A 24,128-nucleotide genomic window follows, 5' to 3' on the forward strand; every position below is an offset into this window, starting at 1 on the left:
GGGCTCTATACTATTAGAGCCCTGGAGGACTCCAGGCTACTACGTTAAGTATAATGGTTAAGCCACAGACCCCAATTTGAGTTGATTTGTGTCTCTTGAGCTCCAATCTATAAGAACATTTTTTGTTGGCCATGATTTGACATGATCTGTCATTTTGTACAAACTTTATTTACTGTCAGTGTCTATGTACTGTACTGTAGGTATACTGTATACTGTAGATAACAATAAAACTAAATGGATAATATTGTACATTCACTAGTTGTATTTATTTGTACAACTGTAGTTAGGTAGGTAGGTAGATAGGCAGGTGGACGGACAGACGGACGGACGGACGGACGGACATAGATAGATAGATAGATAGATAGATAGATAGATAGATAGATAGATAGATTAGTTCAATATGTGATTGTAGTGAGCGTTGTGAGCTTGCCGATCGGCTATTTTCCCTTTTTTTTGTGAAAAAGAGAGGTTCCAGGGGGTCCCCAGCAAAATCAGCAGTGATGGAAGCAGTACTAAATGTTTTTACTTAAAGTAAAAGTATCAATACCCTATTGTAGAAATAGTCTGTTACAAGTACAAATCCGGTATTCAAAATTTGAAAATAATATAATAGTAAAAGTATAAAAGTATTGGCATCAAAATATACTTAAAGTAAAAGTACTCATTATATGCAGAGGGTCCATAGAGTTAAAGTTTTTAAATGTATACAAATCCTTATAAGAATAGCCTATCTGCTATTATTATAGATCTGCTATTTTCAAATTGCCAAAGTATATATACATAGGTCTGAAGTGGTTTTGTAATAATAATCAAAATCTACAAAGTAACTACTAACTAATAGCTAAAGTTTTCAAATAATTATAGTGGTGTAAAAGTACAATATTTGCCTTTTAGATGTTGTGGAGTAGAAGTAAAATTATTGAAAATTGGAAATACTCCAGTAAAGAAAAAAATACCTCAAAATTATACTTAAGTACAGTACTTGAGTAAATGTACTTAGTTACTTTCTACCCCTGTGAAAAAGTTTGACAAACCACTGTTCTACATTGCAGGCAGGAGCCTTATTGCAGCGCTGTCTCTTTAAGAGACCCCGGAAAGGATCAGCATGGAGCAGCAACTGCAAGCATGTGTGTTTCTGGTGTCACAGTGAAACCAGAGCTCCTGTCAGTCACTGGAAGTGCATGTGACAGCGAAACACTGCCATGACCCCCCACCACCTCATAGTGCGGACTCTGCGGGACATCAGCGCGAGGTTCTGCCGGTATCGAACCGGTCTGAACGCGGCCCGATCACCGGGTCTCTTCAGAGGCCTCCTCCACCACCACCACCACCACCACCGTATGTTTTCCTCCTCCACCACGAAGACCATGGAGGAGATCCTGGCCCGGGTGGTCGCGCCGCTGCCCACGTACGAGACCAGGGACAAGTCTCCTCCTCCGCCCGAGTCCCACAGCCTGGAGTTCATCGCCTTCTACCAGGGCCTCCGGGACCGCGAGCAGAAGCTGGCGTTCGTGGAGAAGCTGTCGCAGGACTGCGGCGTGGACCACTGGAGCGTGTCGGAGCTGTCGGTCAAGCTGCTGGAGACCATCCAGAAGCGGGACGTGGCGACCATCCTGCAGGCCGAGGACCGGCTGCGCTACAGCCTGACGCCCCGCTACAGGCAGTGTCTGAGCTGCATCAGCAAGGTGCAGGGGGGCGTCAAGTTCCTGGTGGACCTCCGAGCCGACGTGCTGGAGATGATCTCGTCCAAGGCCACCGACAGCCCCCACATCAGGGTGACTAGAACTAATGTTGCTTTTGTTTACATTTTGTATGGCGGCGCGCGGCGGACATTCTTTGTGGCGTTCGCGTTCCGACTCGAGTACACTGTCACCGTGACAGTGTGCTTTGTCGTCGTCACGTGGTGCAGGACAAAGTACAATCCAGTGGTTCTCTCTGAATCATGTTGTCAATGACCCCCCATATGAATATGAACATGTTCAGGTGGGGTTCTGCAGTAAAATACATTGTATTTACATTGTGAATACAATGTATTTGTACATTGTATACATTGTATTTGACCGCAGACCCCCCATCTGAACATATTCTGTGCCAGGGATGGATCCCGTCACCCCAACATACAAGATTTGTGGTGTTAATGTTTCAAAAATATTCAAAAATGTTCACGTTTTTTCAAGATAAAAAAAGCAGATCTACAAGCTCACAACTGATCATGAACCAATGTGTATAGGGTAAAGTGTTTAGTGAATTTGATGCTATAGTAGCTGATCTAGCTGAGGACCCCCTGGAACCCCCTCAAGGACCCCTGGGGTCCACTTTGAGAACCACACTGAGTTAAAGTATAATACTCCTCCTGGTTAAATATTGCACAAGTGAAAGTACTGGATATAATATAAATGAATATTTTTTAAAGGCGCTACACCATTAAAAAAAAAAAGATATTTAATATCATATTGTTTCTGTCCCTCAAACGTTTTTCAAAAGGTTTGAGCCTAAATCAAGCCTCAGATATACTCATCAACTAACTTCTCTCTGGCTTATAAAGCACTTTCACCTGCAATACCACATTGTCCTTATTTGGCACGTGGCGCTATTGAGCCAGTTTGTATGAATGTTATCTCCTGGTTCTGTGTGGAAAAAGTTAAACAAAAACGGAGAAAAAAAAACTATTTTTTTGCTTTGTAGGTATCACATGTGACGTCACAGGCGGGGGCAAATCAGTTCGCCTGTTTTGAGACCAATTTACATAAAACCCCAGATATGCTATGAAAGCCTGAGTGCTCAAACTTGGGTATATTTTGTGATATAAGAGAGGTTGGGGAGAACAAAAACACACAAAAAAGAAGGAAAAGTTAACATTCATGGTGTAGCTCCTTTAATATCAACATAGCCTATTGCTGTATTGTTTGCACACTGCATTTACAAAACCTCTTAACTCTCTGAAACTACCAAATTAATGTTGTCACTCATCACAATGGGACTTCCTTGTAGAACGTCCGTGTTATATAAAGCTTATAGAAAAAAATGTAAAAACTAATATTTACTGTACTGTCCATCTCAAATGTTGTGACAGGTGAGAATTCTGTGGACAATGACATTCTAGACAAGAAAGAAATTCAACAGCTGACTTCAAAACTATGCTTAAACGTAACAAGTAACGACAACCTTCCTAGAAAGTGGAGTCAAAAATAATAATTGAATATAGCTGCAAGCAGCCAGGAATACAACTGGAAATGTGGAAAATGCAATATATGCAACAAGCCTTAGAAACAGAATGGATTGAACTTCAGAGAAAGCAGCCCATGCAATTAACAAATGAGCAATCTGATCAACTGAGCAGAGTGCTGAGGGAATGTGGATATCGTAATTTACCTCTGTATTGTGTCGCTTATATTGCAGATTTCAAACTCTGTGTCAAAATTTCAGTTCTCACAACAAAAGTTTGCACATTTTTGTACTTCATCTACACAACACAGATGGATTGTAGTTTTCTAATCTGTCTTATACATTTTGTTACCATAGCGACACTGTTATACAACGTATAAAATGACACAGATGCTTTCCCGGGGTTAAGGTGCATGATAAAAAATAGCAATGGATAGTTGGCACTAGGCTTTGGAAGTCAGAAAGGCTTCTTGTGCAGGTGGAGAACATCCAGCAAGTAAAGTACACTATACTCGAAAAAACTTAATTACAATACTCAAGTAAATGTAATTTGTTACTGTCACTACTGAAAATCCTAGGTTTTCATTTGTACAAATGGATTCGCAAGGGTCCATTTGGGTCCATCTGTACAAATGAAATCCATTTGGTTCCCCATGGTAACGGTTCCATTCAGCTTAATTCAGTTCCATTAGCACCCCCCCATGGGGAGCACTGGGGATTTTACGGTGCGCTTTGTTCTGAGGGATGGTATATGTCCTTCACAAAAGGGGTCGTTGCCTTGCATCAGCTTATCAATCACACCACCGCACCATCGGAAGTTTGGTACTTTTAAGATGCTGTGTGAATTTATTACAGCTTTTTAGCTACTTTGCATTCAAATACAGCCTGACATTTGCAGCCTAAATGATTGATCCTTTCTGTGATGCAGCCTTCTAATCCTGCAGTGTATTTCAAAGTGTCAGAGTAAAGGGGGCAGACGGAGAGAGCTGTGCTCTCGTCTCATCCCATGTCCCAAAGTAACAGGGCTCACATTTCATCACAGCCTGCTGCAAGGCCCTGACCTTTGGACCACTTTCTAACTTAGAAGGAACTTGAATCAGGAATGTGCTTCAGAACTATACATGGGCTAAAATGTTTTCTAGACATGTGTACTGAAATGTGTCTTAGGTCAAAAGATGTGTACAGTGCCATTTAGCTTAATTCTGACTTTGGCATGCTGCTGTGCAAAATGTATACATTTTCAACCAGGCCAGACTCAGTGCTGTGTAGGTCTGTAATTTCATAATTTTAGGTGCTTTTCGGGTAGTACATTTTGTTAGGCAAAAAGGCCAATTGTCAGGGCAGGAAGGCCATCAAATAAGTCCACGGAAATAATATTTTCAATTTAATGTATTCCTTTTTTATACATATTATAACTATCAGTAAAATAAATGAAAAGCTCTTTATTTCACAAAATTATGTTTTGGTATTTATAAATGACCAATATGTGTAGAATATGGTGAGTCAGGGGGAGTTAAGAATTCAGAATCTCAAAACAAAACAGGAAAGAGGCAGAGGAGAAAATGACGAACTCAGAGCTCGGAGCTGTGTGGGCGTGGCATCAGGCCACTGTGGCCTCAGGGCGTACCTTTTTTTTTTTGAGGGGCAGAAGGCCAAAGTGAGGGGTCCCAGCGGCCATGGCCTTCATGGGCTCCATTCCTGCCCTGGTGCTGTGTATAGTGTTTCAGCTCATGTCACTTTACTATTATGGGCTTATGAAAGTTATAAAAGACTTGTGTTCCAACATTTGTTTAAGATGTGAGCTTAATTCTGACTTTCAGCCAGGTCAGTGCTATGTATAGTGTTTTGGTTGGCTTGATGTCACGTGAAGCTAGTATTATGAGCTCATGAAGATAAAATAAGCACTTTACCAAGATCAAAGTGGGCTATATCCTGCAGGTCCTACTTAAGACATGCACTAGGGCTTGGCAATGCAGTATATTGATTTTGATATTGTGAAGGCTAGATATCGTATGAGATTCTGGATATAGTGATGTGGTGATATGGCACTCATGTTACTCATGTAGTTATTATATTGGCATTATGGATGATTATTTATCAAAAATGATATTGTATTGCAAATATTTGTGAAAGCAGCACCCAGTCATACAGTATCATCGCAATATCAATAGAGATGTTTGGTCAAAAACATCATGATATTTGATTTTGTTCTGCCCAGGATCCAATACCTCCTCTTGGTATTTCCACCACCTAAAAGTTTAACCTCTCTGCCTTTGGTGCTAGCTGGCACGTACACTCAGTGAAAATGCAGCTGTACCCATCAATAATTTTAATGTTGTGAAAGCTGTGCCAGGCACAGCTTACTGCTTGGCTCGGTCTCCATTTGCAAGTTTGCCAAAATCTATGATTCGAGATCACTTTATTGATCACTTAAGGTATTATTTGGAGTAGATTTCTGGCAATTGGCAGGTGTATGCTCCTCTGTGTCAGCTAATTTTATTTCCCCTGATTCACCTTGTGCATTCTCACCTCAGCATTTACTTTGATAATGTAATATGCACAGTCATATTTAGGAGATCATTAGAAAATGTTGGTTTGATCTGTCTGCAGTGTGTAAACTTATGTTTAAGTGCTGGTACTGTAGTTGACTAGTTGTTCAAATCCAATTAAAAAATTTGCTAATCGATTAATCGATTGATAAGGTTATCAATTAATGAATTAATCGATCATTTGCAGCCCTACTCTGAGCCAAAAATGGCTGATCTACAAGCTCACAGTGTGTCACGATGCGACGTGCTCTGCCTCTGAGCCTCGATAGCCTTACTGAGCTGTGGTAGCCTAATTGGAAGCAAAGACCTGACATGACCTAACTGCAGAAGTATTAATTTGAATGGCTAATCCTAATGGGTAACATAACAACACCATTTTAAAGAATGTGGTGCTGAAGCAATCAAGTCATTTTTTGTCTTTATGAGGTTAGTTACCTAGAATTTCATGTCAAACCCTTTAGATTGATTGCTTAAATACTTTATTAACATGCTTATTGCTTAATTAACAGTACAGGTAGTACAGTCAAAGGTTATGCTAAAAGGATAACACAAAAAGACCCAGGGGCTTGTTTCCATGTGGTCCTTTGTTTAGGCTAGAACACTGAGTGACATGTATGTTTATTAAGTTGATTCATTTTAGTTTAATGTTTTTCATCCATATCCACACTCAATAGTGTATTGATACTTAAGATACAAAAATATAACTCAAATGTGTGAGTTAGGCTACATTTTGGGAAGATTGCCTGGGGTAGATTACAATCTGATTAGTTTTGATCAATGGATTAGTTCCTGTTCCTTTCTGAAAAGAATAGAGTCCACTAGTTCGCACACCGGGTAAAGCTCCAAATGTATTATTTATGACCACCTAATTAGGTGGTCATAAATTATACCTTTACCCAGTGTGCGGACTCTATTCTTTTTATGTTTGCGTCTGCCCAGCACCTGGCTTTTTAAACTGAATGTGCTTTATTCACTTGCCTGTTCACTTCTGACCCAAATACATGCCAAACGATGATGGCAGTAACATCCAAGCAGCATTTCTTTTCAGTCTGACAAAATCAAGTGTGGTGCGTGTGCACTCAGGTGGCACTCAGGATGCATCCGGTTTGGCCTAGCGTCTACACAAATAAAGTTGGCTGTGTTCGGGTAGGGAATCTGGGCGGGGAGGGTGATCTTCGTGGTTGGACGGAAGCTCTGCGTATTCCTCTAGGAATACAGAAATGTATGGGTATTTACTTGGGTAGGCATAATGACTACATTGGGAGAAAAAAATTATTGACTGCACTAAATTTAGAAGAATAGTAATAGTCACGTTAGTTCTTCTAACCTGCATGTAGTATCAAAGTCACACTACTTTTTCTGTACTTGTTCTCTACCCTTACCTGTATGTATCTTTGTTTCATCTGTAACCTTAGTTCTGATAAACATTATGTTTATTTTCATTTGTTGTACTTTTAACTATTTTTTCTTTACATTTACAGGTAGCTTATTTAAGTTTAGGACCCCGTGCTTAACACATTGGCTGCCAAAAACGCAGATCTGCGTTCTATTTTTAATAAATACGTTGGCTGCCAAGAACGCAGATCTGCGTTCTATTTAAAAAAAAATTATTTTTTTATTTTTTTATTTATTATTTATTTATTTTATTTGACCCAAAGACCAAGGAGATATGATTGTTCGAAGATTTAGACTCCTATCCACTTCCTTGTTAACTTAAAACTTAAAAATTCTGTATCTCGGCTCCTGAGTACTTTTTTTTTCAATGAAAAATCTCTGGCAGGCTACAGCTAAAAATCTGAAATAATTCTGGCAGTCAATGTGTTAACATGTAATGTTTGTTCCTTCCTACCGCTACCTGCCAGTGTTGAGGGCAGACAGGTGAAAGGGTCGGACAGACTAGAGACGTGTTTGGATACTTTAAGGTCCTGCTGTTTTGGTGTTGGGGTCAAATAAAGATAATAATTGGACTGGAGAACGCAAGTCTATGTCTTATATATGATTTGTAAAGGTCCTGCTAGGACCTATCTCTGAGGGACCAGCTTGCGTTATACCTGGCTCAATACCTATCGTAGGGCCTTTAGGCTGTTCCTCTATCACGCCACAGGCAACAACAGACTCATTTGTTAATCAATAACACACAGTTCAGCAGTAGCCTAGTAGCTGAAAACACACACACACACACACACACACACACACACACACACACACACACACACACACACACACACACACACACACACACACACACACACACACACACACACACACACACTCTTAATGGTTGCCACCTGGGTCTTGTTCCTGCACAACATTTGTTTGCCTGTTATTATTTCTAGAATTGATTGAACTAGGAATGGAAAAGGTCAGAGTGAATATGAGGCTCTTGCTCAGTATTGACAGCGTGTGCACACACCAGCGGGAGGAAAAAATGGCATTCAAAAAACGATGTCTGTAATCAAAATAGCACCAAGCGCGCAGGCGAGGCAAAAGTGACTAAATTACTAAAGTAATTACTGAAGTAATGAAAGTTTGGAATTCTCAAGGCTGCAATTACTGTGGTTCTTGCAAGAGTGTCACTTTGGATTCTGGGCCAGATTAGTCTCCCTCGGGTGGCCAATCGATTGGTGTTATTTCCCCCCGCTCCTTGCACCTCTGGGCTTTTCATCCTCCTTCACCTGTATTCAAACAGAATCAATGAAAGATGAAGAAAAACAAGTTTGATTGCTGCATTCTTTTTACACAGAATTCGTTTTAGTCACCTCTCTGTGGTAGTGTGGTTTAGGGCTGCGGCTATCGATTCTTTTCTTAGCCATTATTCTATTGATTTATTATTTTCGATTAATCTAATGATTGGGAAGCGTGTTTTTGTATCATCGTCAACGAATCAACACAAAAAATGCGAATAGATTTTTTTATAATCGACTAAATCGATTAGTCTGTTTAACCACTTAAGCCCTCCCCTATTGTGTTATGCAAAAATACTGAAAATAGTCACGTCACACTGCTTGTAATGAGCTTGTAGATTTGCAACATTTTGATTATCGATTATTTTTTATAAGCGATTAAATCTGTTCAATTAACCGTTGCTCCCCTAGTATGATTTGAAAAACATGCTGCTTGCGGTGTTCAAATGATAGACACTGTAGACGTGTAGGCATGCATATGGCCTTCTAAAGTAAAGACAAGTGGACTCTAGACACTAAACTCTGGATCAGGGCCCACTTGAAAAAAGTGTTAGCGGCCCACCCATCTGACCACTTTCAACTTTTAAGTCCCTATTTATCAGTATCACAATGAAAACAAAATTTTCAAGGTTTCATAGGAAAAAAATACCATCACATTTATTTTTTTGCATTAATCTTTTAATATTAATGTTATTATCATTAAAATCTTGGTGTTTATTATTTTGGGGACCACTTGCAATATCCTCACGGTCCAGCATTTCCCTATAAAATGCCATTTTTTCTTATCGTATTGATTTCCTAAACACTACATGGATGAAGTGATGTTTTTGTTGTTACAAGTGTTAACTAGCTCTATATTCTGATAATCATTGCTATAGTATAGAGTGTTTTTCATTAACGGGGGTCTCCCCATCTTTCCAGCTCTTCAGTAAACAGAACATACCTTTTCAACTCGGGATCTCAATTTCATCCAATTAGGAGAGATAACTCGTACAGGACACGACACAGGATAAACAAGTGAAATTGAAGTGATGGGGGAACAAATGAGCTGACAAAATTGGAACTGAAACCCTATAAAATTGAAGGACGCACACAAAATTGGAGTAATTTCATCCAATCAGGAGAGAGAACCCATACAGGATACATGATGAACAAGTGAAATTGAAGTGATGAAATAAAAATCACACCCAGTGGGAAGTAAGCGGTGCCTACTCTGTTTGAGTGTGTGCTGGTATTCAGTCGATACTACTCTGTTTGATGTGTGTGTGTTGGTATGTCACAGCCACTTGGCGGACAGCAATTTCGGAATTGGTGTGTCAGAGGTCATAGAGACGTGGGTTCGTTATATGTTGTTCATCCATTTTTGTTTCTTTGTGTGCATATAAAAGACTCTTAAGGGCCTTTAAACACATGGACTAGTGACATACAGTAGTCATCTTTAGAACCCCAGTGCTAGCAGGGCAAAAAAAAAAAGTATTGACATGTGTAAAAATTACATACTGGCACTTAGCAGCCTTGTGAGTACATGGGTCAGAACAGAGTCATTAGGTAGAGTGTTCCATGTCAACATTAAGAGTCTACAAATGAATTGCCCTTCGTGCTTTCAGTGTAACCAGTGGCCAAAATGAAGAGCGACCTCGTAGCAGAGGCTATCAACTTTACAAAATCAGTAACCTGCTACTTTAATGTAGCTCCAGTGTCAAAGCGTGTCGGGCCATTTTCTCTCTAATGGGGTGGATTCCCCCTCCATTCCCTGTGTCACCCAGTCCCCTAATGCAAGTGCTGAATTACTTGGCCCTTCCATTTCAAAGGGCTTCATCTTCCTGCAAGGTCAATGGAATACAGATTTGTCCCTGGGTTTCGGCCTTCCTTCCTTCTGTTTGTGTGATTGAGAATCGCTGCCCAAGGCAGCAGCTGTGCTAATGTATTGTTGATGTGTTTGGGTGTCCTCAGAAACACTTGGCTAGGATTTATTACAAGCTATCACACAATCATCTATTTCGCCTCAGGGTAGCAATGTTTGACAAACGCACGCACATCCTAAAAAACAGATAGAGAACTGTGTTGGTTTTTATTCAAGCCCACAGGGCTTGCCTTGACCCAGTGCACAGAAAGATCACATTTGCCTCTGACAACCTCTCAGCCTTAGAAGTGAATCTTTTAAGAGCTGATGCCTGTTTTTTGGGGAAGAATTTCCGATGTGAGGGAGTTGGGGAATGGGGATTTCTTTTTTTAAGCAAAGGCTCTCACACACTGGCTCTATTGTGTAGCCACTAGCCATATGTAATATTGATTGATTGGTTTCAGTATTGGTTTAATACCGGCAATAATTATGTATAGTTCTTCTCATGATAAATGAAATACTATACAAGATGCACAATTTTACTGGCCGTTATTGAGATTGACTAAGAAGGCTTTACCCACTTTCAACTTAGCATCCCTATTCCCTATAATGTCATTATGGGTGACCTTTTTTCAAAAATATTTTCCTTCGAAATTTTGAATATAAAATGAAAAATAATCTGATAAAGCAAAAATTGTAGCCTCACATCAGGACACGGTGTAAGCTTTTAGATTTGCTATTTTAGCTATTCGTTGTCCGACAAAAAGTGGTTATGGTAAACGTATATACTAAGTAGGCTACTTACTATACAGTATATGTCTCTTGTTTCTGTAGCATGAGGCATGACGTACAAGTACACTGCCCCCTGGACATAATGCTAGTATGCCACATGATGTATAAGTACACCCCCTGGACATGACGCAAGTATGTCGCACGGACTTGCCCCCAATCCATCCCTTGATGCTGAGTGTCTCTAGCATGCAGGGAGGCATTTTTATAGACTTTGGAATGACCCGGCCAGCGATTAAACACCGACCTCCCAGTCTGAGGGAGTACACTCTAACCACAATTCCACTGAGCTGGTAATGTTACCAGCAATGTATATATTCACAGTATGTATCATATTTGTGTTTATAGTTATGAGCTTATGTTTTTTCCCCAGAGACCCCAGAGATAAATTAATATACCATATATCTGACCTCTGCAGACAGACATGCCTGCTCTGAAATGACAAGTTGTTTATTGAAGTTCCTATTGCGCACTTCCTATTGCACGCTCGAGTGCATCACCACTCACAGAAGATGTAATGAAAACATTCGCACGGCAAACAGATACACCCTGGGGACAAAACAAGCCCCCCCACACACACAGTACCGACGACTGTGCGTGTGTGTGTGTATTAAGTCACACCTTAAGACTAACCATATAAGCCTCGCCGTCAATAACCGAGATAACGGCTATCGCAGTGACTTCTCTCAATAAACGGCTATTACGAGACCGTGAAAATGCAGTTGTTTACCCTAAGCTGCAGCGAAGGAGGCACACGAAGGCATCAATTTCACATCAAGTACTTTAATGAAATCTCCAGGAGAAAAGAACAACTGTTTTACAGGGGAGAGTGGAAGGGGAAAAGAGAGAGAAATATCTTTTTTGCAGTAGTATTGTAGGGCTGGGGCGATATAACTTATAACCAGTATCACAATTATTTCCAACTTTTGCCTCGATTACAATTTTTATTTTATTTTATATAGTGAAAATAGCTGATCTACAAGCTCACAACGCATTGCACAGCGTGAGCTTGTAGATCGGCTATTTTCACTATAACTGTGTTCACTATTTTTGTACGCCACCATTTGTACAACAAAGTATAAGTGGTTAATCAACAAAGCATAGGTGGTTTTTCATGTCCATTTGTTTATATATACAAAGTTTACTCACACTTTGAAATCCACTGACCCCAGTATGCTGTAGACCTGCTGCTGTTTGCATCTTAATCTGTTGGCACGAGACCTTACCTTACAGTACCTCTCTTACCAATTATCAACATAGTTATCATCATAGTTATCAAGCTATTATCGAGTACATAATAACACGCCTTCTGGGTTAACGCAGCAAAATGTGTGAGTGTTAATTTGACTCTGGGTGTAAAAAATCTCAGTTACACTGAGTTATAAATTAACACCGGATTGTGGTGTTGTGTGTCTGTTATCAGCAGGATGTGGAGGTTATTTCTGAACCTTCACTCTTCTCATCTCTCTCTCTCTCTCCCTCTCCCTCCCACAGGACTTAAATTCCACGCTGAAGAGTTTGCTGTCGGAATGGTTTTCTGTAGGTCTGGTGCGACTGGAAAGGATAACCTGGCAGTCGCCCTGCGAGCTCCTGCAGAAGATCAGCCAGTAAATAATGCACCCACACGACCTCACTGCTGTGGTCTCCTCTCATCTCCTCTCCTCTCCTCTCTCTCACATGCACTATACCGCATCTAATAATATATAGTTGCTGTCTGGTTGAAACCTTGTATGTCCAAAAAGGTTACTTTTCAGGAAAATATATAATTTCATTTGTTAAATCTATTTATAAAACCCACAGACACACTTAAAACACATTTACATTTACAGAGATACAGGTAGGCCTGTCACAGTTATTACATAATCGCCTAATCGCAATTATTATTTGGTGATAATCGCAATTATTCTGCATAATCGTCGTAATTGTTTCCATGTTGAAAAATGTCTATGCATTTTCAAACATTCCAAAAATAGCATTATAGCTGATCTGCAAGCCTACAACGCTTGTGACGCGTTGTAGGCTTGTAGATCAGCTATTTCTGCAATTTTAACAATTTTTTACAGTGTACGATTATTTAATGTGTCAGCAATTTCTTCTGATATATTTAAAGTTATTTGTCATACTGTATATGCCCGTGCAATATTTTATTACGAAGCCTAAAAGGCAAACAATTTAAATTTTTATTCATAATGTTCCAATGTTCAATGCCAAAAACACAATTCAATCGTTAATCGCAACGATATGATGGTTCACATTAGCATCACTCTCCATGCATCGCCAGGTACGAAGCGGTGCATCCGGTGCGAAACTGGACCGACATCAAGCGAAGGGTGGGACCGTACCGCCGGTGCTACACCTTCACACACGCCTCCATGCCGGGAGAGCCCCTGGTGGTCCTGCACGTGGCGCTGACAGAGGACATCTCTGATAACATACAGGTTAGAGAGCGTGACTCATTGGGCTGCATGGGCCATGAGACTTCAAATGGATATCACCATTATTTCAAACGTTTGGCTTGATTGCGATTCATGAACAATTATGAAAAAAAAGGGGGGGGGGGATAGTTGATCTACAAGCTCACAACACGTCGCGAATCACGATGCAACGAAGTATCATACTGGGGTTAAGTGGTTAATCAGACTAATCAAATAATTTTGATTTATTGATGTTTAAGAACGTAATTAAACATTTTATCTGCTGCTCAATTATTTGACATGAGCAAGATATAGCCGTTTATTGGTTCTAAATATCAGTTTAGACATGTAATATAACCCATATTTTCGGTTCATTGCCCAGCCCTAGTGTCTCGTCTTACTGTAATAGCTCTAAACAATGAAGACATCTAATGGACCACATATAAACAAACCAGCTATAACAACACGCATGCATGAGCATTGATTTAAAGAGCATTGAAGTTTATGGTATTGTGCCGCCATGCTTCGATGGTAATGACAAGAATAGCTTTCATGCCGGTATCTTTATTAACCACATGAATCCTTGCATCCCTATTCTAGGCATTTCATAATAGAAGAACATTCACAGAAAATAGCCGACTACGTTATAAGTTATTTCAAGTTAAGCTGCTACGATTTCCAAATATTTAGAACGTTTTTCAAAAACGGTGAAAGATTTGGGCTAGTTTTGAAAATGACTAACAACACAAATCTTTTCTTATGAGGGTGCCTGGCACAATATCTTTTCAGATGAGGGTCACTCTGCGGCCTAATACCTATCAATTTGTTTGACTACCACTGCACCAAGGCAGTTAGTTTTCAGGCCTGTCTACACCACTCAACAAATGTGTTTTGTTCCTGGCAGACTATCGTCCGTGAGTCCGCCACCGTGGACTCTGAGGAGGATGTGAATAAAATCAACACAGCCATCTTCTACTCCATCACCTCCACCCAGGCAGGCCTGCAGGGGGTGGAACTGGGCAACTATCTCATCAAGAGGGTGGTGCGAGAACTTCAGGTGTGTGGATGGATGGATGGATGGATGGATGGATGGTGGTTGATGCAGAGGTGGAATGGAAGTGTTATCAACAGGGTGCCGGAATTGGGGGGGGGGGAGACAAATCTGGTAACAAACCTGGATGCTTGCAAGTTGCTGCGCACAGTATGTGATCTGAAGGCTGTCCAATCAATTAACACGTTTATCAAATAGGCTGCGCTCAACCATGTCTGGGTGAATATACGTCTCTGTGAGTCATTTTTGTTCTATCCTCGAGTTATAACTATGCTTTGATATCATGTAGGCTACTTTACCTTGCCTTTGAGTTGCCATAACAGAGGCTACAAGTGAGAAAAGGTGTGTGTGTGTGTGTGTGTGTGTGTGTGTGTGTGTGTGTGTGTGTGTGTGTGTGTGTGTGTGTGTGTGTGTGTGCGTAAACCTTAGTGTACTTATCTTTGCAGACAGTAAATAGTTTTGGGTCTTCTAACCTCAGTCAAGTGACCCAATAATAAGCTATTTAATTGCTCAGAAACTGTAAACGTTGTGTAAGCTATAATTGGTTCAGTGACATCTGAACAGGACCTTGACGTCACAATGCAATTTTTTCCCTCCTCTCTACTGGTCAGATGTAGAGGATATGAGAGAGAGCCTGCACATTTTCTACATTAAAGTCGTTACTTACAGCAGGCAATTTTCATCAGAAGCGAAGACATATTTGCTTGATTGAATGTCAAGCAAACCTGTTAACCTCACCGCTAATCACAGGGGACCTATCCTCAATGTCAAGTGTTTTGAAGTGCTATCTTTGACTTAAGTATTTCAGGTTTAAGATAAACACGTTGCTATAGGTCACGGTTGACATAAGACCCATGACATAAGACTTACTGTATGTCACCTCCTCTGACTGGGCTGACATGAGTCTGTTGTGTAAACAATAATAGCCATAAAATGTTAAGTGTTATCGCTGAAGTGTTGGAGGGGTCCTTTCACAATGAATTCAGATAGTGATAATAGCATCACACATCAGGGTTTTTCCAGCTCAGAAAGAATGGGCTTTTGAGTGGTGACTACAAGTGACAGTAAAGGCCTTTGCAGACAGAGTGCGCACGGAAAAAACTGACAATATCATTTTTTAAATGAACACATGGTTCTCAATGACCTCATGCAAACCGGCTCCGAATTTACCGTGCAGCGATGCGGCGATGTGTTTTTTTTTTCAATCGAACCCAGTTGGATTTGTGCGTCTTTTCGCATGCGGTAAAAACTGATTGACTAATCGCACCCTGTCTGCAAAGGCCTTAAGAATGCATGATCTGTCCACATCACGAGGGCAACTGACAGAACACTTTGATAAAGTAAGGAATTAAATGTCTACACATTTTGAGTAATTGAAACCCCACTTAATGAAACAATTTATATATAAATTTTATTATAATTTTTAGAACATTGGAAGGGGGGCAGGGCCGGGGAGTGAGTTTGAGAGAGAGAGGGGAGTGGAATGGCATAAACCATTTGAAGGTGCAGATGATTAGCTACAATCCTAGAGATTGATGTGGTGATAGGCAAATAATAGCTCATCTTATTTGGTTACCAAGGACACATATTTGGTGATTTTCCTTTGGGGGGTGACCAGAACCTCTCTAGACTGGGGGTACCCCAACATTCCTCAATGGAGGGAAAACCCTGTACATGACACAGCTACAGCAACATCAGTTTAAGGGGTCATCATGTCCACAGAGAACGCCTATTGAACTTTGGATGTCATGTCTTTAGCGCTCACACGCAGCATGATGACCACACTGTTCAAATCTATCAACCATTGTGGTGCTCACTGTCATCTGCATTATTAGCACAAATAGCTTAGCTGAAACAATGTGACCATGGGACTTATCATCGCTGTGTTAACAATTCAACGTTGGGTCATGTAAGGATCAAAAGAGCAGCGCTCCTCTCCAAAAGTTGAGCTGGAGGCGCACCAGCACGTCTTCACCATAGAAGTGCATGGAAGTCTGGTGCTGCCAACTCAGAAGGCGCTCTGTAGACCCATTTTAGGTCCCTAACACTTGTAGCGCCCCCCCATGGCTTCTTGACTGGGGTGTAGTATTCCATTTTTTTATGACTCCAGATCAGAGTGGTTTTACTCTGAATGACTCATCTGCTGAATTGTAACTTCCACTCAGTCACTGGCGGGCTTTCAGACAGTGCCCACTGCCCAGATGGCAAAGAATCAAGAAACCTTTGGGAAATCATGTTGTCTTTTGAATGTGCTTCAAAAGTTTTGTTTTTGCTTTCTGTCTCTGGCAATTTTTGTGGCTATTACATGGACATCGCTCCGCACGCACGCACGCACGCACGTCGCACGCACGCACGCACGCACGCACACAGAGCGTGTGTAGTACATTTCTGATAAATACATTAACTGATAAATTATGATGTATTAGAATTACAAGTTAAGCTACTCAGCAGGACATAAGGTAATTAAAATCAGCTCCACGTTTACCAGCTGCAACATTAAAAGTGATGAAAACATTAATGCATTTTACTAATTACAATCCAATAATGTGATTGTGAAATGGGCCATGCATAATGAGAACTTATACATTTGGTACTGTTGAGTATAGTTTGATAGGATTTTTGTGGTTTTACTCGAACATTTTGCTATCACTACTTTTACAAAAGTAGTTTTTCCAACACACACACACACACACACACACACACACACACACACACACACACACACACACACACACACACACACACACACACACACACACACACACACACACACACACACACACACACACACACAGACTACTTCCCAGATAACTCTAAATCTCTGCAATAAAAAATGCGAATCCCCTCAATAAGCACAGAAGAGTCCTCCAATGTCAGGCCTCTCCAGGTAGCACTTGTTAAATGACTGGAACATTGAACGGAACATCAAAAGCCAATCCATGTGACAGCTGGGAAATAGCTTTTTCTAGTGCATGCTCATGAAAATCCAGCTTCCGACCGCCGTTCGGTTATATTTCACTCAGTCATATGAGGACTGGAGTGTTTTGAGAGCTGCTGCAGCCTGAAGGCATTTCATTTATTGGCATTTTTTATGATGGCGATATGGGGTTCAATAAACTCCTGAAGATATTATTTTTCTGTTTACACCGTTGGGTTGTAATTTTCTTTTGGTTTGCCGCGCTATTTGTTTGTGCGACATGAAAGCCGGCTATTTTGTACTGGTGTTGCTGAGTAGCTATTTGGCCAATAGATAGGTTGCGGATGTTATCACAAATTCTTCCTCGAAAGATGGGATATCTTCTTTTGAACGTGTTGCTTGTGTCCCGTGGGGGTGGGTGGGGGGGATTTAGAACTTTCCATGCTCCGAGTGTGATTTGTGTTGGAGCAGAGGCCCTGGCACTCTGACAGGACTTTAGTCTGTGTAAAGGTGAAGAGAGGCCACGACAAGACCACTTCAATGACGGATGGATTCTAAGGAGTTAGAGAAAAGGTCAGGAGATTTGATTTAGGGTTGGGCAGAGGAGGTCTTTGAGGATTGGACCCCGAGGCCTCGTTCTGGCACATATCTGGCTCTATCTCCTTCCCTCTTAATTCTTCCTGATATCGCTGCCTGCACAGTACAATGTTATCTATGAGCGTACTACCCATGCCAATGTCCAACTCCTTACCTCCTTCAACACTCTCCGTCTCCCCGTCTATAGTCACCTGACCTGAATCTTTACATCACACATTTCTTTTGTTATGCCTCTGCCGGCGGATAGCTGTGCCCGCTGCCTGGAGACATAGGTTGTCCGTCTGTCCGTCCGTCTGTCCGTCCGTGCGTCTCGACATTTTGAACCTGATATCTCAGGAACGCCTTCAGGGAATTGCATGACATTTGGCGCTAACATCCACTTGGACTCACGGATGAATGGACTAGAAGTAGGCGTGCAAAGGTCAAGGTCACTGTGACCTAAAAGAAAACACAACCATTCAATTCCTTCAAAGTCCTCACTACATAGACTAGATGCTGTGAGTCTGGACAGACACAGATGTACACGGCAACTGGTTAAAAGCAATCTAGGGTTTCTTTATGCGTGTTTTCTCATCTCTCCTAATTTCTTCGTTGTCAATCCCTCATGTGTACTGTGGCTTCTGTCGCTGCCAGCCCTACCGTTGGCCATGAGGAGGGGAGGCAGGGGAAATTAAGCTTCAGCTTCAACCAGGTGATGGCTGCTCAGATGGTCATGATGAGCGCTCAGCGGGGAGCTGCTAGGGGTTAAGTGTCTTGCTCAGGGACACGTGTCTGGCGTGGACTGGGAGGCGAACCGGTGACCCTCTGATTACCAGACAGCCTCTCTACCCGCTCAGCCACAGCCACACCCCAGGAGGGTATATAGACTACCACGTGCCTCCTCCGATACATATGGTCGCTGTCGGGCAGAAACCTCTTATCTCCACATTGTAGCTTTTTTTTTTATTTTTATTATTAATGCCCTACTTGATCATACTACAGCGTCACACAAAAGTATCAAAAGTAGCAGATGTACAAGCTTGAAACGCGTTTTGAGCTTGTAGATCTGCTACTGTTGCAATTGTTTTTATTTGAATCCTGAAAAGTAACAGTTTTGGACATATGAGGTTTCCACCCGACATGGACGATATTGGAGTCACCGCTCCGCTTCTTTTCACCTGACCGCACAGAGTTTTATGGGGAGAGCGTCACGCACAGAGGGTTCATGGCTATCTCCTCCAGATCCCCTCCCCGCTGAGCAGGCGCCCCAACGAACAATTACTGTAGGGGTCACCAGTGCAGCGACAAGGACACAATCCCTCACTGGCTTTTCCCACACACAAACATCGCCCAGTGTGTGCATTGGAGCGCCTGGCAAAAGCCGCAGGCACCGCCGCTGGAAATCGGGGATTGTTTTACCTCTAAACCACCCAGACACCAAACACACAAGCATTTCAAAATGTACCCTGCCGAGTAGGGATGGGACGATATGAAAATTCATGTCACGATTATTGTGACCAAAATAATTGCCATTTACGATATTATCGCGATAATCAAAATATGCTTAAAAACTCTTAAAATGCCACTAACATTTGCCAAAAACACCAGATCTACAAGCTCACAACGCCTCACAGCACATCTTTTGGCAAAGAGGTATGGTGTGGAGGGGAAAAAAGAGCAGACCAAGTACAGAGCCAAAGTTCAAGTTTTTTGCTAATGTTTTGCTAATGTCCTCCTCAGAATAGGGATGCTAGGGTTCAAGCGGTTAATGTAAAACAATTATCCTATCACACAAACATTTGCCGGCCCCCCTGTAGTAACTCTGAAGAAGATGTATCAACAAATCGACAAGAAAAAATCCTAATGGATTAATAAAAAATAACCGATTAAATGTATTCGTATGATTAACCACTTAACCACATGAACCATATCATGTTCTGTGGTCAAACATTCCGCGAAAATAGCTGATTTACAAGCAACGTCTTGCAACACGGATGTGTTTTCGACAAAGAGGTGTAGAGGGGAAAAAAGGAGTGTATAAGTATATAGGGTTTAAGTGGTTAAGCTCTATTTTGTGCTTTGTTGTAGCCTACAACATTGTTGACACTGATATTTGTCTGGTGGTTTAGTCAAAAACACCCCAAAATAGCTGATCTACAAGCTCACGACCCATCGCATTGCTACACGTTCTGAGCTTGTAGATACGCAGTTTTCTGTATTTTTGTAATTATTTGATTAAAATCAGTAATTCTTTTAAATAATTGATTATATTGATTAGTTCGATAACTGTTGTACCCCTACTTAGAACCCGCCGCTTTTTTTGACAGCCCTGTGCACACAGGAGTAAGCAAACAAAGGGCTGGAATTGGGCTTGATCCAAAGAGCAACAGCTATGAAGAAGCTACATTATGAATAGGCTATGTATAGAAGAGGGGAAGTCAAGTCTATTTTATTCATAGTGTCACATCACACCAAAGGTTATCTCATGACACTTTGCCTATAGAGCAGGTCAAGGACCATAAACTCACCCCATGAACAAGCACTTGACGAAGAAACCTCGAGCAGGACCTGGTTCTAGGGTGGGCGGCCATCGGTCTTGACCGGTTGGGCTGAGAGATGAGAGATGACAGAGCGAGAGAGACAGAGAGACACATAGAGGGAGACAGAGACAGACAGACAAACGGAGACAGAGACTGAGAGCAAGATGCTCAGCACAAAAAAAAAATCTATACTAGCTATAATAACAGGCCAGCCAAAGTCCATGGAAACCCTCGATGGACAGCCGGGGAATGAATGAAGGAAAGAAACATGGATAGAAGGGAAAGGAAAAGGTGATAAAAGGAGAGATGGAAGGAGGGGCAGACAGATGGCAATGAGTCCCTCTGGGGAGGGGGGGGGGGTAGCCCTTCACTCATCCGCTCTCCAAGCTGCTCTGTCACTTATCTACTTGGAATCGTAGATAGCGGAATGGGGGTACTTGGCGCAAGGTGAGCGGGTGAAAATGATCTCACGACGCCATGAGAAGGGGAAAAAAACAGAAGGTTGGGGCAGATGCAATGAGAGAGGGAGAGAGAGAGAGAGAGACTGGGGATTCCAGTGTGAGAGGTGGAACAGTATTAAGAGGAGGTGAAGGTGATTTCTTAGCTTGCAGAGGAGTGGAACAGTGATAAGGGAGGAGGAGGCAGAGACATGTCTCCTCCGTGTCCGCTGGGAGATTGAAGCGATGGGGTTGATGTTCTCACTGCTGTCTCTGTGCACATCAAGGCTCTGTGCCTGAGCAGTGCCACGCAATCGCTGGAAATGTTGGGTGCTGCTTCCGTTTGCTTTTATATCTTATCAGGGCTGCAACTAGCGGTTATTTTTTATAACGATTATTCAATTGATCAATTTATCTATGAATCGAGCGTGTTTATGTTTATAATCTACTAAATCAATTAGATTAATTAACCGCTTAAGCACTATTTATACTCATATTGCATCACGTAGAAATAGCGATTATTCGATTAATTTATGTAAATTGTTTTTTATTGATTAACAGTTGTTGTGCCCCTACTATAATCGGTAAAAACCGATGCCGATCTGTCCAACTCACTTTGACTCTGTCACTTTACTTGTTTTTCATAGTGTTTACTAAACACTATGAAATAGTGTTTCATAGTGTTACAATAGTGTTACAATAGTGTTTCATTGTGTTTACTAAACACTATGAAAAACAAGTAAAGTGAAACTACTGTTTAGTATTAGTGATTACTCATTTACTAATGATCGGATGATCTACCCCTCGGCCTGCCTACCTGCCTGTCTGTGTCTATCTGTCTGGCTGTCTGTGTGTACCTCCCTGTCTGTCTGTTTGCAAACCTCGCTTTTTGTAATTTAGGACAGTAGTTGCATATAAATGCAAGGCACCAACCTGCTCATCGGGAGCAATTAGGGCTTCAGTGTCTTGCTCAAAGACACTTCGACACTAACTCTGGGGGAGCCCGGGATCGAACTGGGAATCTGGTGGTTCCCATCCGGCCGCTGTACCGGCCACTCTACCCCTGATCCACTGCTGCCCCCATATGATGATGTCATTCTGTACATTTATCTGTATTAATAGCGGCTCAATAATGGCCGTCGTTATGTTTTACCCACTTGTAAAACTAACTGCCGTTCTACGTTGTTCATCCCCTCGGCAGTATAAATCACCTATATGACATGCTCAACATAATGGACGCCACGTTGAAAGTGGTAAAAACCGATGCCGTCACAAAAATGCAATAATGGCTGATATATCAGCCAAACCCATATATTGATCGGGTTCTAAATCGAAATGGATATATACTGTAAATGACATGACATTTTCTCTCTCTGTCTTCCCTTTTCCTCCCCTTCCTTTCCTGGTGTCCTTTCTTCCCTCCCCCTCCTTTCCTCCTCTCCTCTCCTCCCTTCCTTTCCTCCCGTCCTCGCTGCACATCCAGAGTGAGTTTCCTCACATGGCCCAGTTCTCCAGTCTGTCTCCCATCCCGGGTTTCTCCGCCTGGCTACAGGGCGTGCTCAGCCAGCACAGGAAGGAGGGCCACGCCTCCTCGGACCTCCTCTCGGAGCCGGAGTGGAAGGAGGTGGAGGAGGCCACCGACTCCGCGCCGGGCGCCCCGGCGCTGGACGCCCTGCGCACGCTGCTGGCCTCCAGCGAGTGGGCGCATTCCGAGCGGCTGTCCCGCGTCCTGGAGCCCGTCCTGATGCGCCTCTGCGCCTGGTACCTGTACGGGGAGAAGAGGCGCGGCTACGCGCTCAACCCCGTGGCCAACTTCCATCTGCAGAACGGCGCCACCATGTGGCGGCTCAACTGGCAGGCCGACTCCAGCCCCAGAGGCGGGGCCAACTCCTGCGGCATCATGGTCAACTATCGCTACTTCCTGAACGACACGGTGAAAAACAGCGGCCTCTACCTGCACAATAAGGTCATCAGCACCTCGGACCAGGTCCTGGGGCTGGTCTCCCAGTTCCAGAAGAACAGTAAACTCTGAGACAGACAGACAGACAGACACACACACGGCGGCTCTGTGACAAGCACACAGACTGTTAGTTACACATTTGAATATTTAGAGCCTTACGTTCGGACGAGAACATGACAAAGGCTACACACTCACAAGAATTATCAATGGACTCATGGACCAAATTCTCATGTTCTGCAGGGTAGATATCACTTGGCGTTTAAGATTTCATGTTGGACTCATGGATGGTTATTTGTCAGTAATGTTTTGTTTGATTTCCCCCGGAAATGGTAGCATATTATCGCACTTCAGAGTAAGCGGAGCAGAACGGTATCAGCTGCTGCCGTTCTGATTTCGAGACGAGAATGTTCTGTATTGTGTTTTGCGATGAGACCGCTTACGTTTAGCGCATACAGTAGCTTAGGCCTCTTTGCCTCACGGGGTTTCTGGCTGAAGCTGTTTAGCATTGTCTGAGCGATTCCTGTGCTGAGCGACTGTAGCTAATGAAGCACGAGGCGCCTTATCAAGGCCATGCCGCACTACTGCCTGACAGCGTGTGTGAAGGCAGGAGCTGTGAACGAGTGCACTTACTGGAATAAATGATGTTTTGATTCTTTCTTTTTGGCTGAACTGTCTCACTGCCAAAAAAAGGGGGGGGGGGGGGGGGGGTTCGGGGCTGAGGGGAACATTGAATAATTTCCGCAAAGCGCACCTGCCTGCGTTTGTACACGCACGTCGCTTCGTGGCGTTTTACCCGCCCCGATACACGGCCCGCCTTAACGCTTACTCCTTGTTCCGCCCGCCAGCCGCTCAACTCCGAAAGTGCTGAATGGAAGCAAAAAAAAGGATTTCATATTCAATAACTCTAAACGGAAGTGGCCTTTTATTTTCTAGCCCCGAACTGTGAGTGCTAATAATTTAAAGCCGACTGGGCTCATTCGGGTCCAGTTGGCAGGACCCTCCGCCATGGCTTCGCCGGTCTTTGATAGTACCGTCATCCGCCCGTCTCTGGAGAGCCATCATTGATAACGAAGTGCTTGACACAGGTGCCAAGCAGCACTCGGATCTACCCACACGCCATTGTTGTGAAATAATACATCACAGCAAGTTGACTGTGAAATTACATTTTATCTCTCGGCGGAGCCAAACTTTTTTTTTTTGTAT

At 42.4% G+C, this 24,128-nt stretch overlaps 1 protein-coding gene across 1 annotated transcript; it reads left to right on the plus strand.

Annotated features, from left to right (window-relative positions):
• The first annotated feature begins 1,084 nt into the window (after positions 1-1,084).
• On the plus strand, positions 1,085-23,580 carry mlycd (malonyl-CoA decarboxylase). The gene is made up of 5 exons (XM_080438739.1): positions 1,085-1,775; positions 12,525-12,637; positions 13,312-13,468; positions 14,349-14,501; positions 22,449-23,580. The coding sequence occupies exons 1-5, from the start codon at positions 1,203-1,205 to the stop codon at positions 22,995-22,997; spliced, it is 1,545 nt and encodes a 514-aa protein (XP_080294865.1). The 5' UTR covers positions 1,085-1,202; the 3' UTR covers positions 22,998-23,580.
• The last annotated feature ends 548 nt before the right edge of the window (positions 23,581-24,128 follow it).

Source organism: Gymnoscopelus braueri (genome assembly GCF_963280865.1).
Source record: "Gymnoscopelus braueri genome assembly, chromosome: 9".
Taxonomy (NCBI): domain Eukaryota; kingdom Metazoa; phylum Chordata; class Actinopteri; order Myctophiformes; family Myctophidae; genus Gymnoscopelus; species Gymnoscopelus braueri.